At 37.8% G+C, this 16,565-nt stretch overlaps 1 protein-coding gene and 1 pseudogene across 1 annotated transcript; both read right to left on the bottom strand.

The window, feature by feature from the left end:
• Nucleotides 1-8,290: 8,290 nt before the first annotated feature.
• LOC140922079 (F-box/LRR-repeat protein 12-like) lies at nucleotides 8,291-9,523 on the bottom strand (annotated as a pseudogene).
• Nucleotides 9,524-11,411: 1,888 nt separating this feature from the next.
• LOC140953813 (uncharacterized) lies at nucleotides 11,412-14,991 on the bottom strand. Its single transcript, XM_073403195.1, has 4 exons — nucleotides 14,988-14,991; nucleotides 14,646-14,932; nucleotides 13,902-14,282; nucleotides 11,412-11,799 (listed from the first exon to the last, which is right to left on the bottom strand). The coding sequence occupies exons 1-4, from the start codon at nucleotides 14,989-14,991 to the stop codon at nucleotides 11,638-11,640; spliced, it is 834 nt and encodes a 277-aa protein (XP_073259296.1). The 3' UTR covers nucleotides 11,412-11,637.
• Between the last annotated feature and the right edge of the window lie 1,574 nt (nucleotides 14,992-16,565).

Genomic DNA, 16,565 nt, shown 5'->3' with positions numbered 1-16,565 from the left:
ACTGAAGGAAGAGATGGTTCAAGGAAAAAAGGAGTAAACTTAAAAACGTCTTTGCTAATTTTAGGTATTCCATTCTTCAATGAGAAGGAATTTTCTCGTTCTTGTCTCACTGTTAGGTACTAAGTATTCCTCTGTTTTCATATCCAGGAGTTTGTGGTTCAGTTTGAACATAAAAGTTAATTTGTTTTTCTTTTTTTTTTGTCTCTAAAGTATCCCATTCTAAATCGTAAAAACTCTTGTTTTTGGCCATCTTAGCTTATGGAGAAACAAAAAGCAAGCTGCGGTGATAAACATGAGGAAATATAAACGCATTTCCAGAATTGCGTTTATATTTCCCTATGTTTATCTCCACAGTTTGCTTGTTGTTTCTTCAGTTCTTTGAGCATGTCTGAAACAATGGCTGTTTGGTTGCATGTAATTCTTGAGGCAGAAAAGTGCTGCTTTTCTTTGGCCACTTTTACTTTTTTTTTTAAGACCGGCCTTATTTTTTTGCTTTCTGCGTCGGGGGTGTGGGCTTCTGGAGCCCCCCCCAAGCCCACCCTCTATAACTTCAAAACCGCTCATAATACGGCCACAAAAATTACACGAAATAAAGCACTCATATTTCCAGCATCTAGGCATAACTTGATTGACACAATGACGTTATTTCACGTCACTGTGGCGTCATATGGTTGAATTTATTGACAAAATCCAAATTCGATCAAGTTTTCCCCTCAAAGCGAAGAATACTTAAATAGTAAGGTGTCTGACAAAATCAAGAAGTTTGCAAACACATTAATAATCTTTAACAATATTAGTGATGTCTTGATAACGTCATTTATTATAAAAGATCGCCAAGATTTTTCTCCTTTGTTTGAAAAACGCCGCACATGTTTGCATTTTTCCATCTACTAAGCACCGTTCCAGTATTGATTGAATCCTGATAAATATTTCTTAGGGTAGATGCAATTTCAGCGGCATATTGCTGCCGTTTTGTTTTTCACGCTTGGTAGTTTATCGACATGCACTTCAACTTCGCTTATTTCCTTCTGTTGTTATTTTGTGCACAGTAATACTAACTGAAATTTGACCGCAAAGGAAAAATAGGAACGTCTTCTCCACATGTTTTGAAGACACTATAGACAATACGTGACTTCTGGTGTAGGGTTATGTAATCCATTTTTTACACTTTCATTTTCTGAACCTATCGGAGTAATTTGATTATATTGTAGAAATAAAGCGATTTACAATCAATACGTGACAGTATTTTTCACTGAAATTCGCACTCCTTTCCGTTTTAAGCGATAGATATGCTTCCTTGCTAGCAGAGGTCTCTCACGACAAGATATGCACAATTATAAAATAAACAATAATAATAAAAATAAAAACAAGGGAAATTTATGTACCAAAATATGACACGTTTCAGAATGATGCGTGACATTAAATTAAAACAGTCGCTTTTATCGCTCGCATCATTTCAAAACAACAAAAAAACCCCAAATATTCCTTCGTCATATTTGAATATTTTAAAATTATCATATTATAGATGCAACTTTTATTTTTCAATTAAAAATCTTCTCATTAAGTATTAAGTGACAAGAAACAAATAAAATCATAAACGCTCTACGGAGAAGTACGAGCTTTTAGTTAAGTGGACGAAAATTTGATGTATTGGTACTTTAATTATTATGCATATGAAGTGTTCGACCGAAATAATGCGGCGATCACGCACACGCTTCTCTAAGATACCGGCATGTACCTTTCTAGTGACTCTTTCAATTGGTAGTCTTTACACTAGAGCCTAAATAAGCTAAGAAATATTTCAAGACAAGTAAATTTTAATTACTTCAAGTGAAATAAAGCTTCACACACAACCGATTCTTTTTTGCCTCAGGTTAACTTAAGGTTATTTTCCCACGCAACATACTTACGATTAATTGACGTGTTTCGCCTTTCTCAAACCTCAAGAAACCGCAAGTAACTGCAAGTCAGCTAAGTCGGTTTTAAGGATGGTTTTCAAGTCGCTTGAAACTTTCTTGAATCGCTTCAACTTTCCGACTTTGCAAAGTAAAGATACTTGATGCAAAGTAAAGTTACTTGAGATTTTACTTAGACCTTCACATACGAATTTTTGGTTAAGTAAAACTTAGCAGCTCTTAAGTCTTACTTAACAGCCAGCCTAGTGTAAAGAAAGCCATTTTAAATAGTACTTTAGCCTAATTATTACCTGGCTGGGCGAACAGAGGTGCAGTTGTAAACATGAGTGATATCACAACCACGCACAAATGAAAGGTAACGCGTGCCATACGATGTAGTTTATGCGAACTTGATCGTTTCATGTAAGAGTGAACATTCGCTGGGAGCTTGTTGAAGAATTGAAAAAAGAACAAAAAGAGGCAGAAGACTGTTAAGCTTCTGTCTCTTTTCTTCGGCTTTAGGACCGTGAATTTCGGCCAATTCGTAAAGATAAATTATTCACTCTATACTGCTATTGATCATTGCCTGACCTACGGAATCTGAACAAAACAAAAGGGAATTTCCCAGGCAATAAACATTAACCTTGTAGCTCATTAAATTTGGGTTAGATCTATAAAGGAATAGAACAATCCAGAAAAAAACCCCTGAAGATTTCAAAGACGCTTAAAAGAGACCTACTGAAATTCGTTAATTAAACAAAAGCATGATATGAGATTTATTCACTGATTCTTCTTTTATTATATCTGTTGATAGTAGTTTATCTCAGGTTATCTAATATATTTAAGGCCTGTTTACATGGAGGTGGGGGACCCCAGATAGGTGAGGTAATATGTGGCGGGTCACCCCACCTATCATACAAACGTGATCAAATTAAAATGAGAGATCATAAGGACAGGCGGGTTACCCCACCTAAGCGGGGTACCTCACCTACCTGGGGTCCCCCACCTCCATGTAAACAGGCCCTAAACGTTGATATTTACATTTCTGTTATTCTTAGGTTTTTATAACCTGTCTCATGTGAACCTCACTAAACAAGGTCTATTATTATTATTATTATTGTTATAATTATTATCACAAGTCATTATTTCCGTGTTTAAAAAGGTTTTAAAACTTAAGATGTTCAAGAACAATTTCGTCCCCAGCGCTTCTCTCGAGAGAGAGAAATGTCGGCAGCAGTGGCCCACAACTTCGATTCGGTGGTGACTACTACAATATCAAACCAAGAGGGCATTATCTAGCCTGAATTTTAGCCATCTCCTCGAGTGGAGTATGCCACTGGAATTCAGGCCAGGCATCACCCTTTCCTAAAACCTACAAATCTATGTTCTAAGCAGACACACGTGGGATGGAAATGCTTGATGTTTAACAGATAGAATAATATCCTGATTTCATTTCAAAATCTGTCGTCATGATGACGTCACGCAAAATATGAAAATACTAGTTGAAAAAGGCGAAAGCATCTCACGTGAAGCAAATTCAGTGACTTGTCTTCAGACAGGTTATACTCCCAATTTAAAATTCGAAAGCACCAGGTCACTTGACTTGTCACAGAGGCTTTGAACTGAAAACGTTACTGAGAAGCGAACAAAACAAATAACAGGGAAAAGTAATAACGACTAAATCGAAACGAGACATAAGATAAAGGCGGTTAGTATCACTGTAGTTTCTATCAAACGGTGATACTGCATGAATAGCCCGTTTTTACATTACATTTAGCCTCTTTGTCAACCTGAAGACTGGTTTTGCATGTGCATCACGGAAAGTAGATTTATATAAATGGATGAACAACAAGACTCTTTGAAGGAGATACGAAAGGTATTCGCAAATGACCTGTGTTGAGTCGACAGCTAGTTGGCAGTTCCAAATAGCTTCAAAGCTATAATAGTCATCAAAAATCTTGACACAAATGTGCGCGTTTCCCCTTCCCCAATGTTGATTTGGGTATTACAGTCGTCTCAGTGCTCCAAAATACGCCTAACTCAACATTGGGAAGGAGAGGAGAACAAACGTGTGAAGAATGAATATAAGAAATTTTCGAGAAAATTCGAGAGAAACGAATTCAGTCTGTTTCAATGATTTGTGACGAGTATTGTAGTATTTTATCAGAGCAAACACTGCATGATGAATTCAGAATTTAGAAAACGTCCCTCTCATTACCCGCTATATTTTATTTTCAGTTATAATTTAGTCTGCTGAATTTTTTATTCGCAGAGAGAGTCAAGCTAAAACTGAATATTTCATACGCGAGGGCAAAAGCATTTGCTACGACCACCTGAACCTTCACTGAGGTTCCCGTTTTGATTATGCTGCAAAGTAGCTAGTGCTGTTGTTCAGATTTTAAACCTTAATGGCTTGACAAAATTTAAATACGGTTTGAAATTAAAGACACCGATATAAACTCTGGTTGTAGTAATGGGCATTGTACACTTCACTGAGGTTCCCGTTTTGATTATGCTGCAAAGTAGCTAGTGCTGTTGTTCAGATTTTAAACCTTAATGGCTTGACAAAATTTAAATACGGTTTGAAATTAAAGACACCGATATAAACTCTGGTTGTAGTAATGGGCCATTGTACACTTCACTGAGGTTCCCGTTTTGATTATGCTGCAAAGCAGCTAGTGCTGTTGTTCAGATTTTAAACCTTAATGGCTTGACAAAATTTAAATACGGTTTGAAATTAAAGACACCGATATAAACTCTGGTTGTAGTAATGGGCCATTGTACACTTCACTGAGGTTCCCGTTTTGATTAGGCTGCAAAGTAGCTAGTGCTGTTGTTCAGATTTTAAACCTTAATGGCTTGACAAAATTTAAATACGGTTTGAAATTAAAGACACCGATATAAACTCTGGTTGTAGTAATGGGCCATTGTACACTTCACTGAGGTTCCCGTTTTGATTAGGCTGCAAAGTAGCTAGTGCTGTTGTTCAGATTTTAAACCTTAATGGCTTGACAAAATTTAAATACGGTTTGAAATTAAAGACACCGATATAAACTCTGGTTGTAGTAATGGGCCATTGTACACTTCACTGAGGTTCCCGTTTTGATTAGGCTGCAAAGTAGCTAGTGCTGTTGTTCAGATTTTAAACCTTAATGGCTTGACAAAATTTAAATACGGTCTGAAATTAAAGACACCGATATAAACTCTGGTTGTAGTAATGGGCCATTGTACACTTCACTGAGGTTCCCGTTTTGATTAGACTGCAAAGTAGCTAGTGCTGTTGTTCAGATTTTAAACCTTAATGGCTTGACAAAATTTAAATACGGTTTGAAATTAAAGACGCCGATATAAACTCTGGTTGTAGTAATGGGCCATTGTACACAAATGGCCTCGTAACCACTGAGCACGTGTTAGGTTTTCAAATTTGTGGGTGCAGGTGCGGGTGTGACGTAGTGTTAGCACCAGCAAATTAAACCCTCCAATATTAACAACGGAAATTCTCCTTTCCTGCCACATACGTTTCTTATAAAAGTAGTGGGGGAATTTGTTAGAATTTCATGAAAATTAATCCTGGATAATCATATCTTTGATTCTCGTGACTTGATTGATTAAGGATTGATATCACAAGAAGAAAATACGCCATTTCCGAATTGCCTCAAGTATCTGTTTCAAAGCGAGGCTAAGTGCGAAGCTATTGCTACGAAATTAATTTTTTATTGTCACGCAAATAAAACTCATTTTCTCAACAAAGGTTTCGCACTCAGCCTCGTTTTGAAAGTGAGAATTTCTGGAACTCGGAAATGGCCTACTGGATTTAACTACCATTGGGGCTTATAGGCCACTTCAAAAAATAGCAAATTCTCGAAATTGTCGTTTTGGTAGTACCTCATGTAAACCTCAAATACTCAGGGTATTTGCGCGAACGTTTCGGAAACGTTGACCAAAGTATATTTTTAATATAACTTTTGTCGGCAACGAGTTGGAAGGTGGCTTTAATAAGTGCAAGCCTCCTATACGTACTCTAAATTCTATTGTAGAAACTGGCAATGGCACTGGCAGTTCCTGTAACGAACAAAAGATAGGTGACATGAAGCACATGAAGCTCTACACTAGCTCTACGCTAGTGGCAATTTGAGAATACATGTATTATGGTATTTTTCGAAGAGGCCTATAGCACACCAATTTTTCATGCAACCGGGGCCTCTATAAGTGGAGCTCTCGCGCGCTTCGCTCGTATACGTCAAATTGGGAAACTTAGCGACATCACCGTCCCTTTCCTTGGTAGAGAGCTATATCCTTCGCCCTTTTGCAAAGATTTAGCAGTTATATTTGACAGAAACCTATCTTTTTTTCGATTTTCATCATGTAAATCATCTATCATCTTCACTACTCGGCAAAATCTGTCAAATCAATAGTGTCCGACATCTACATGTATTTACAAAAGACGTTCTGTGAGTCATTTTGTATTCTTTAGTGTTCAGCAAATTATTTTACTGTTCCACTGTGTGGTCAGGAACAACACACAGAATATCCAGAAACTGCAGTTATTGCAGAGATTCGCAGCCAGGATACTAAGTGGGAAAAAAATATGATCACATTTCTACAACCATTAGAGAACTTAGATGGCTTCCAATAGAGAAAATGTTACAACTTCGTGACGTAATCATGGTTTTTTAAAATTCTTAATGGCCTCGCTGCAAGTCACCTTGAGCCAATGTTGGTTAAGCGTTTTAATATCGACAGTCAGAATAGCAGACAGAAGAATCACTTAGACACTACATTTAGGAGAACCTCGACTGCCCAGAGATCATTTTTCTTTCACGCAATAGTATCATGGAATAAGTTAAAAGAGGACACTAAGAACAGTATGAACATTGATCTTTTTAAACAACATGCCCACAGATAACTTTGGGCATCCAGGGCTGTGCTCTAGCAGAGCCCGGTGGCCCCTGGCGCCTAACTTTTGCCCTTGGGCAAGTAGAAAATCTCAGTTTTTTCATACAAATCATATGCTGGGCACCCTAAATTTTACAGGTTCAAAGCACTGGGCTCCCTCCAATTTTCCTTAGAGCACAGCCTTGGGCATCTATACTTTGACTTATGTAATGTTTTTAGGTTCATAATTATTTTTATTTTAGTTTATGTTCATAACTTTTAGTAGTATTGTAATTAGGTTTTATCTTGATGACTGCAAATTAACATTGAAAATTGGCCCATTTTGGGACATGTTAAGAAATTTCAATTGTATTGTATTGCTTTAATAACTTAGATTGTGATACGTTACTAGAATTTCTCCCTTTTCTTACTTTTTTTACACATGTACAACAGCAATTAACTGTAATTTGCAAAGCAGATACGTTTAGCTACTGTTTGGAGAAAAAACAAATGAGAGAACTTGGCAGCGTGTTTTCCTTAACAGGGGTAGAGTTATTGCCAAACCATTATCTTCCAAGTGAAAATTAGCTATAATTGCCAACAATTATAATTATAGAGTTCTGCTTTCATGTTTGTTCATTGTTGAAAACAATATAATTTCACAGAGCTCATCTCTCACCTGAGCTTTTCACATCTTAACTTAAGCCAATTGCAATGTAAATCTTTGTTTACGTTTTATAAAACTTGAGATTGAACAGACTATTTTGACAGGCTTTGGTGAGCAGAAATAATGTCAGGGTTCATATCCTTTTTTGAACAAAAAATTCAAGGACTTTGACTTTTTTCATTTCGCACTTTTTCAAGGACTCCATTCAGTGGAAAAAAGAGCCTTGAGCCTATCTCTGTTTAGCTCTTTCACATCAGGAGAATTATTTTTATCCTGAAGTTCTTTGTGTTTGCTCCTTTTCCTTTGCAGTTCTCCCTAAACTATTAGTTAGCATTGAAATTCAAGGTCTTTCCAGTGCTGACTGCAATTTTCAAGGACTTTCAAGGATTTTCAAGGTGCATACGAAACCCTGTAGTGTTAAAATGTGATGGCATCTAATTTCCCTAATAAAGACAGTGTCTGGTAAGACTCACTAGTTCAAACAAATTCAATGTCTGCAAAGTAGATGGTGTGGTGTTTTTTTTTATCTCCTCTCCCCAACTGCTCACATTGACCAGGGCAAATGTGGTTGTTTTACAAATAGTGCAGACTAATGAAATCTCTTATTAAAGCCTGGCTCTCACTGGGAGTGTAAGCACAAGCATAAGCATGAGTTTTTGCACAATGCAAGCATAAGCATGCGCTGATGAGCACAAGAAGCTTATGAGCTAGTGAGAACTGTCATTCCATAAGCATAAGCATTAGTACAAGAAGAATCAGGGTCTTGATATTCTTGTGTTTATGCTTATGCTTATGTCAAGGCCATCCTTACTAGCGCATAAGTCTCTTTTACGCTCATGCTTATGCTTTGTGTCGCTGGTTTGAACCATGATATACTTATGCTTATACTTGAGTTGCAGTGAGAAATGGGCTTTATACAGAGACTGTTTAAAACTAATCATGCTCATTTTAAGTCTGCTAATGAAGTTTTGTACTGTGCCTATTCAAAACTTAGCTCCCAAGCAATATTCAATGATAATTCTAAAGGGAAAAAAAATTCAGTGCATACATGTAACTTTTCCTACACCTACTGAATATCACACAGAGGCACATTTGTAAAAGTAATGTAGCATTACTCACATTCCTTTCTGTAATAGCAGTACAGCCTGTTACGTCCAACAACTTCAGCTTTTTATACTTGTCAGTGATCTCAGTAAGCCCTGAATTAGTCGCCTCCTTGCATGATGACAGATTCAAATATTCCAGTTCAGTGAGACTGTAAACCAGTGAAAGAATACCAGCATCAGTTATTCTCCAACTTGATAACAGGTTAAGCCTTTTTAGACCAATGAGATGTCGTCCAATATGATGCAATCCTAAATGAGTACTGTTATTTTCGGACAATTTGAAAGATTAAGCACTTTCAGATTACTAAGATTTCGGGCGATACGTTCAATGCCTTCGTCACCAACTCAATAACAGTAACTGAAATTTAAAATGTTCAAGTTTTTTCAGCTTCGTTATGCTACAGAGATCTGAATTCTCAACCTGAGTGCAATATGTTAGGTTCAACTGCAATAGATTTGGGAAAACGTCTCACATTGCAATCCCTCAAACCAACCAAGCGGAACCACCGAAAGATCTAGAAGTAACGATTTTAAATTTCGTGGCAAACATTGAGCGGGAATATTTCTCATGTCACAGTAACACATGCCCGGAGTTTCTAAACTTGGACATTTCGTCTTGATCTCCTCAAGCAAAGATGGTGAAATGTTTTTGCCCTTTTTGGTGGTCCCAGTGAAGCCTTTGATAAGCAGCTCCAGAACTGAATCTGACAAGCGATTCCTTACAATTTTCTTCAAAGTCCGTAGCGAGAGTGGCCACAAGCGTAGATCAACGTATTTCCACAACGAGCGAACACAAACAAGATGATACAAGTCCATCGCCGACAAACAGTCGATAAAGCACCGAGTGTCTTTACATTAAGGTAATTGAACACTTGTAGCATAATATTCTCAGGAAGTTTGCAAATCGGAGCAGTTTGAACCACATCATTTGCAGCTTTCTGTCGAGATGCTCGTTTTTTAGCTGCTGTGCAAGACGCCATGTTGGTCAGCGGGTGTTACCGCGGGCTCCACAAAAGGTTGGGGCATGGGTCCGGGTGGGGGTGGTTTGGGTTTCACTGGGAAACTACGTCATGTGATGTCAAACCGAAACGTCAATTGATAAAAGTGTACCGTTAAAAATACTTCAATTTATTTGCACTAATTGAAAAAATAAAAAGGACAATAAAAAATAACCAAAAAATAAGAAAACTACTTCAGTATAAACTCTCTTGACTATTCTGTTCTTACTACTGTTAATGGTAAAAATACTATCAGCAGGAGGCCTAACTTGCAGCAAGCAACTCCCAAACTAGACCTACGGTATGTCTCGGCATTTTAACTTACCCGATTTTTTGTAGAGCACTTCCCCGTCCCCCCCCCCCCCCCACTCCCCCCCTCGAAAATAAAATCTACGTTTGGTCTATCCAAGTATTATATATCAAAAAGGAAAACTAAACACTCGTCATTTAAAAGGTAAATAATAAAATTTGGGGGCTTGTTGGATTTGCTAATTGATTTGTTGGAATTAAAAGAACAACCTCGGCCCCAGGGTTCTCTCCTACCCGTCCCTACGGGTCTCTCTCGCTCACTAGGGACGGGTAGCAGAGAACCCTGGGAACAAGGTTGTTTTAAAAAAAGTACGGTGAAAACGCCGTGTCCCAAGTACAAAACAGCTGCTCACTCCGGGTAATGGGCTCCTGCTATCAGCCTGCCACTCTAGAATACGTTATTATAAAGTACGGTTAAATATAAAAAACTAAACCAGTTCTAAATATATAACAGCTTCGATTTACGTTCTTATCGATGATACTACAGTGTAGGTAAAACTGGACTAAAACACTTCAACGCACAATTACAACGACGATCAGCCTGTGTGAGGCCTGGTTCAAACGTCGTATTTAGATGTGCCGAATCTAATGCTAATGCCGCGGCGAGAACGCCGGATAGACTTTTCCCAATAGTATTGAATATGGCACATGCTGCGACGCTTAACTCGGGCCTAATAGGGGCCATGCCAGTCAATTGGCGCTCTAGGCTACTGCCACTTAAGAATCTTCTGAATCTTTAGTACACTCTTGTCCGCTATACATCCTTAAACTTATTTAATATTCCAGCCTCCGTCCTAGTGGCATTGATCCGGCAGGTATAATCTTTCACAATCCATCTAGATTTTGGAACGGTTTTATATATATGAATAAATGACACAGAGACATTACGAGTCCATTGGTGATGCTTTCTTAGTATACTCCAAATGTACATACTGTCGTAGAACCCCGATAACTCGAACTCGGATAACACGAACTAAATTTCATTTTCCCTGTAGTTTCTCCTGATCAGAAATTCACTGAAATTTACTACGATAACTCGAATAATTCTGGTTCTTGTAACTCCACTCGGATGCCATGCCATTAGCTCTTCTTTCTTGTAAACTGTAAAAACATTGAAACTAACACTAGCCAAAACTACCTCGATTTGAATTTAACTGGTGCAACAAACAGATCACATTTTATCATTAAAAAAATGTATAATAATGGTAACGTTTCTGATTAATTAAGTGAAACTTGCACTGCACTTCAAACTGAAGTGCTGAAAAATCAGTAACTATCAATTCTTAATGTGGCAAATTAAATTTTGCAATCGACCCCATTAAGCCGAAACCTCGCTAATTCGAGCTTCTACAACTGTATTTGAGAAAAATGCAAGAATAAAACTCGCTGTGATAGTACAAAATCATTGTTCATCTGAGAAACTCACACAGAAGCGAAAGATGTGGCTAAGAAGGCTAACGGTTGAGAAATATCCAGTTATCCAGCTTTCCGTTAGCCTCCCCGCAGACGTCCTTTGGGGTTCGTTTGTCACGCAAAGGACGTCTGCGGGGAGGCTAGCTTTCCGTGCCATTGGGCACTTTGGTGAGCACTTGGGTATCTGAGTAATAAGGTCCCGGATGAGAGGATACCTAGTCTAAACGAAGCCTTTAAGGATAGAGTCCAGCGCTGTGTAGAATATAACACAAAACTAACGTTGGTGTTGCAAGTGAAAGTAGTACAAATAAAAACTGTAAACACAATCCGTCTTCATGGTTTCAACTTAACCAAAAAGCTTATGTAACAGTCTACTACTGAGGAGGTTGATGGTAATTAATGTTCGTTTTGTCCCCTACAACCGTCACTCCGCCATTTTGCTGAAGCTCAACGTTGTTGGTAGTATTCATATTCATGCTCATCGTATTCATGTTCACTGTGTCCATATTCATATAAACCACTAAGTCTCCCTGAACCTGAAAAAATATGCATAATCATTGGTATCATAAGTTGTAAAGGAGACAAATAATACATCATGCATGGTTTTAGGACGACGGTATCAATTACGCTTCATAGCCTCAAATGAGCCAAATTGCTGATTTAAAAGTAATGACAATTTTTGAAGACACTTATATGAGTAAGAGCTAGCATTTTAGAGAGTTACTTCAAAGAAGATTGACATTGCAAATTAATCTAAATAAGAAAAAGCTAAAATCGTATATAAATAATAAGCGACATGATGGTGAACGTGTTAGAAATCCGCGCAAACGCTTCAGCGAAAGACTTTAAGAGTTTATGTTAGTAGTCTAGTACGGACCGAGTAGTCCTGTTTTATTTCTTGATTTTATAACATAAACTTTTGAGGGAATCATTGTATTAACGCGGATGAGTTCATGAATGGGCACGTCTCCTCGTTGATAGTTTGTGTTTAGTACACAACATGCACTTTGACGGTTTTAGCTATTGCTGGACCGATGATGTCATAGTTTTGATTGGCGCATTGTAAAATAAGAAAGGTGTTCATTGGCTGATTCATTTGAATGATGGAATAAGTAAAGATATAAATGTGTGAGCATCTTTTGGGTCCATAATCAGTTAAACCAAAGAACAAGAACTTTATCGATTTTTTTGTACTTACATTAAATGTGCGGATAGATATAGAAAACAGCCAATAGCAACGCAGGATTAGGCTATGGTAGAATTGTAGAAATCGATCTTCTTTTTACTAATTTTTGGTCGATTGAACATCAGAACGTGCCATATTGAACAATTAACCGGTTGAAAACAAAAAACAAAGACGTAATCAGGGGCGTAGCGTGGCCATTTTGGCAAGTACGCACACGGATCCATATTCGTAACAAAATATAAACGTTTTTTGCTATTCTTTATTTAATAGTTACTTCGATTGGCAAATTACAGTCCTGTTTACGATAGAACGTGATATTAAAAGAAGCTTTTAAAACGTTTTTCTTGAGCCGGTACTGCAACCAGAAAGTTTTGAAGCACAAAGCGTCTCCCCCAAATAAACTTCCAAAGCGCCGAATGCACTTCACAAGAAATTCAAATAAGATGTTTCGTTCAATTGCTAAATGTTTGGAATAAAAGATAAGCTCTACTGTAGCTCAAGAAAAATGACCACTTAAAGTGCAAAAATTTGGACTTTAAAAGCATCGGTGGGAAGAATTTCGGCGTGTGTGTGATTGTGTAAATTTTCTACAAGCTTAGTTCTTTGCTGACTTTTGTGTTTTTCCTTTATTTCGACCATAAAATCGCCTCATGGAACAGACAATTATAGTAACGGTTTTATTATTTAGTATTTATTTATTTTCAGTTGTTCTGATTATCTCTAATTCTTTTCATTGAAAACTATTCCACCTCTGTTGAATTTCCTACAAAATTCTTGTTGATGCGGCGCCATACGTGTACCTAATGGTTTGCTTCAGCTTTATATCTCGATTATGGTCGGCATGGTCTATTCCACGATTTCCCTCTTGAGCGACATTTAAAGAGAGAGAGAAAACTAAAAATGAATAGCTTTAATTTGAATGGGAAAACTTTCCAGATAAATCTTTATAGGAATTATAATCAATCAGGATCGATTCTTTGTGGCGACAAATGCGTTTCAATGAATTTCCCCAGTCCTCCTGGGGGATCGACAGAAAATCTTTTCAAAAAAATCCCACCAATTTCTCAAGTACGCACGGGTGTATTTGCGTAAAGGACGCTACACCCCTGGTATAATACAGTTTGAATCACAACATCAGTTAACGTTCCTTTTTTCATCGGACGATCATAAATGAAAATTATGAAATCAAATTTTCGCGAACTTAGATGCTGCGGACAAATAGAATCGTAAGAAATGTAAGAAATTAGCCAGGTTGATCTTTTTTCTTTTAATCTCAAAACGTAGAAAAATCCAACCTTTTCAATCTTTTTCTGAGTAAATAATTCTATCTTGTACATTCTATGATTAAGCAACTTGCATTTCATCAATTATACCTTATTAGAAAGAACTTTACCAAGTAAATAACTGTCGTAGGTCTTCTGTTAGAGATAAAAAATGTTTTGCCTGTCTTACTTGAAACGGCAAATCCCCTCTGTGTACGCATGCTCCTTTCGTCTCAGCAGTGCAGACTTGCTGATTCAGCTCAGGTGACTCGTTATCATAGTTCAATAGCAAAGCGCTTTCATGCATGATGTCCGTGTTGTCGGTAGTAAAGTCCTCCTCTATTCCACCTGTACGCTCTTGATCCTCTGCCCTTGTCCCTTGTACGTCCTTAGGGTGTGTTACTTTTAACCACGAGGAGGAGACCTTCTTAAAAACACGTTTTCCCAGCACTAACGCGAGTAGCAGCAAAATGAGAATTAACAGCCACGTGTTTACATATAAAGTTCTTTCGACCCGGGATTCCTTTTCCAAAAACGGTTCAATACGGAAGGATGGTCTTGTAGTGTTTACCTTAATAAGAAAATAAAATAATATCTAAGAAAGAGGGTTGACAATATTACGTTTTAAAGGAGATGCCGTAAAGTAATTTCGCGTTTGAAGAATACATCACAAAAAATTCCCTTGAAACATCGGAGGGAGACTTTGCTTAAACAAAATTTGACGCTTTGTTTAAAACGAAAAGAGCGAATTTCTTTTTTCATTGAAAGAGGTATGACAATATTACGTTTTTAAAAGAGATACGACTTTATTTATATATTCCTCTGTGCAACTTAATTCCTCTGCTCCCTGTGAATATTTATATTTCTCACATCAGAAAATTTTGCGTTTTAGCTATTGTGTTTTAGACTGGAATGGTTTCTATCATATACTCACTACAAAAGACTTTGACAGAGCACGCGGTGGAGCATCTGCCGAGGAATTGACTGACTGCTCAGAAAATGAACATGTCGTCACACTTGAGGGCAAAAGTGATATGTGTTGGTACAGGTATACTTCCGCTGCAAGAGAAAGTTGTATCTTCCCCCATGATAGAGACGTTAAATGAAGGCTTCTCCATACAAGCGGTGGAGCATCTGCCAAGGAATTGACTCGCTGCCAACGTGGCGATAGCTTCTGATATGAGGCCAAAACTGGTACTGGTATGTACTGGTATACTCTCACTGCAAGAGAAAGTTTTATCTTCCCCCTTGATAGAGACGGTAAGTGAAGGCCTACCCATACACGCGGTGGAGCATCTGCCAAGGAATTGACAAGCTGCCAAGAAGGTGGCGATAGCTCCTGACATGAGGCCAAAACTGGAAGACTCCCGTTTTCTTGGTCTTCTACCCAGGGGTCACCTGTAAGCCAGAATGCACAAATTCAGTAAAAAAAAAAGATGCCTGGGACAAAAAAGTAAATGATACAAGCTTGTATTTGCAATAGGGAAATAAGCCATTTACCCGCGAATTCAAGTTAGACTGAGACGAGACCCAGATGACTTTACTAAGCAACGTTTAAAGTTGTCATCAAGTTTTGTTTTTTTACACAATTTACAGACACCAAATAGGAACTTTCCTCACCTCTGGGTTTAATAAAAGTAACAGGATTATTCCATTATGACCTACAAACTGACTGTGCGGGACCCTCTTATGTAAGATATTCAGAGGCATGTGCGGCGACAAAGAGAATTGTTTTTGAGCCCCACTCATCGTAAATTTAATACAGATTTTAACCGTTGTGTGGTTGTGGTTATGCCGATGATGATGATGACGATGATGATGACGATGATGATGATGATTATCATATTTATCTTGAAGTATTAGAACTATGCAGCGGCATATCTCGATGATGTAACATTACTGCGCTTTAGTAAATTAAAATATCTACGTAAATATATTACTTAATGTCCTTTTGTGGCTGAATCTGACAAATTTTGACCCATCAATCGTGCTACAGTTGCAGTCAGGGCACCCAACAACGGCCTGATGCACACATTGAAAACACTTTTTAGGCTATCCAGAGCACTTTTATATAATATCTAGAAATGCATTCTAAGCGGCGCTATGAAATTTGTATCTGTTCGGTCGACATCCTAGGGGAACTTGAACCTTTTCGAAATTACAAGGGCTGCATTATTATATTCCGGAAAATTTTATATGCAATTTAACGTATCACGAAAGTGAGAATTTTTTCTGATTCCTCTCTCCATCACATTTTTAATCCGAAAATTTTAGGTTTCCTTGTTTCAACGAAAAATAGCCTAACCTGGGAATGAAATGTGAAAAATTAAACGTCACGAGAAAATCATAAGGGATTTATCAGAAGAGCCCGGAAAATTGTATATTTAGAAGAACCCGGAAAATTGTATATGAATAGAACGGTCGTCTAGAATTTTTTAGACGTCCCCAAGTAAAAGAAAATTCTGAGCAATATTTGCTTCTCCGAGCAGATATTTTATAGAAAACAGTCTTTGCGTATCCCTGTACAGTAGTTTCAATCTGCACACCACCACACGAGACGATTCGCAACGACGATTTTTAACGCAACACAGCGTTGCAGCATCGTTGCGATTTCAGATTGTTACGTCGTTGAAACAGTCATACTCCCATACCAACACTAAATCAGCTAAAATTACCAAAACTCGAAAACTTCGGCCATTGTACGTAAAAAAGAAGGCGTCGCCGAAAAGTTGCGACCATCAAGGGATTTACCTGGGTCTAAACCCTTCACTGAATTTTATTGTTATTCGTGTCATGTCCGTGACAAACGCGTGACAGCATGCTTGACAGGAACGTATCAAAATGTTTTGAACAT

Source organism: Porites lutea, chromosome 12, assembly GCF_958299795.1.
Source record: "Porites lutea chromosome 12, jaPorLute2.1, whole genome shotgun sequence".
NCBI classification, from domain to species: Eukaryota; Metazoa; Cnidaria; class Anthozoa; order Scleractinia; family Poritidae; genus Porites; species Porites lutea.
The sequence above is the reverse complement of the archived record's forward strand: the minus strand, read 5'-3'. Positions and strand labels throughout refer to the sequence as shown.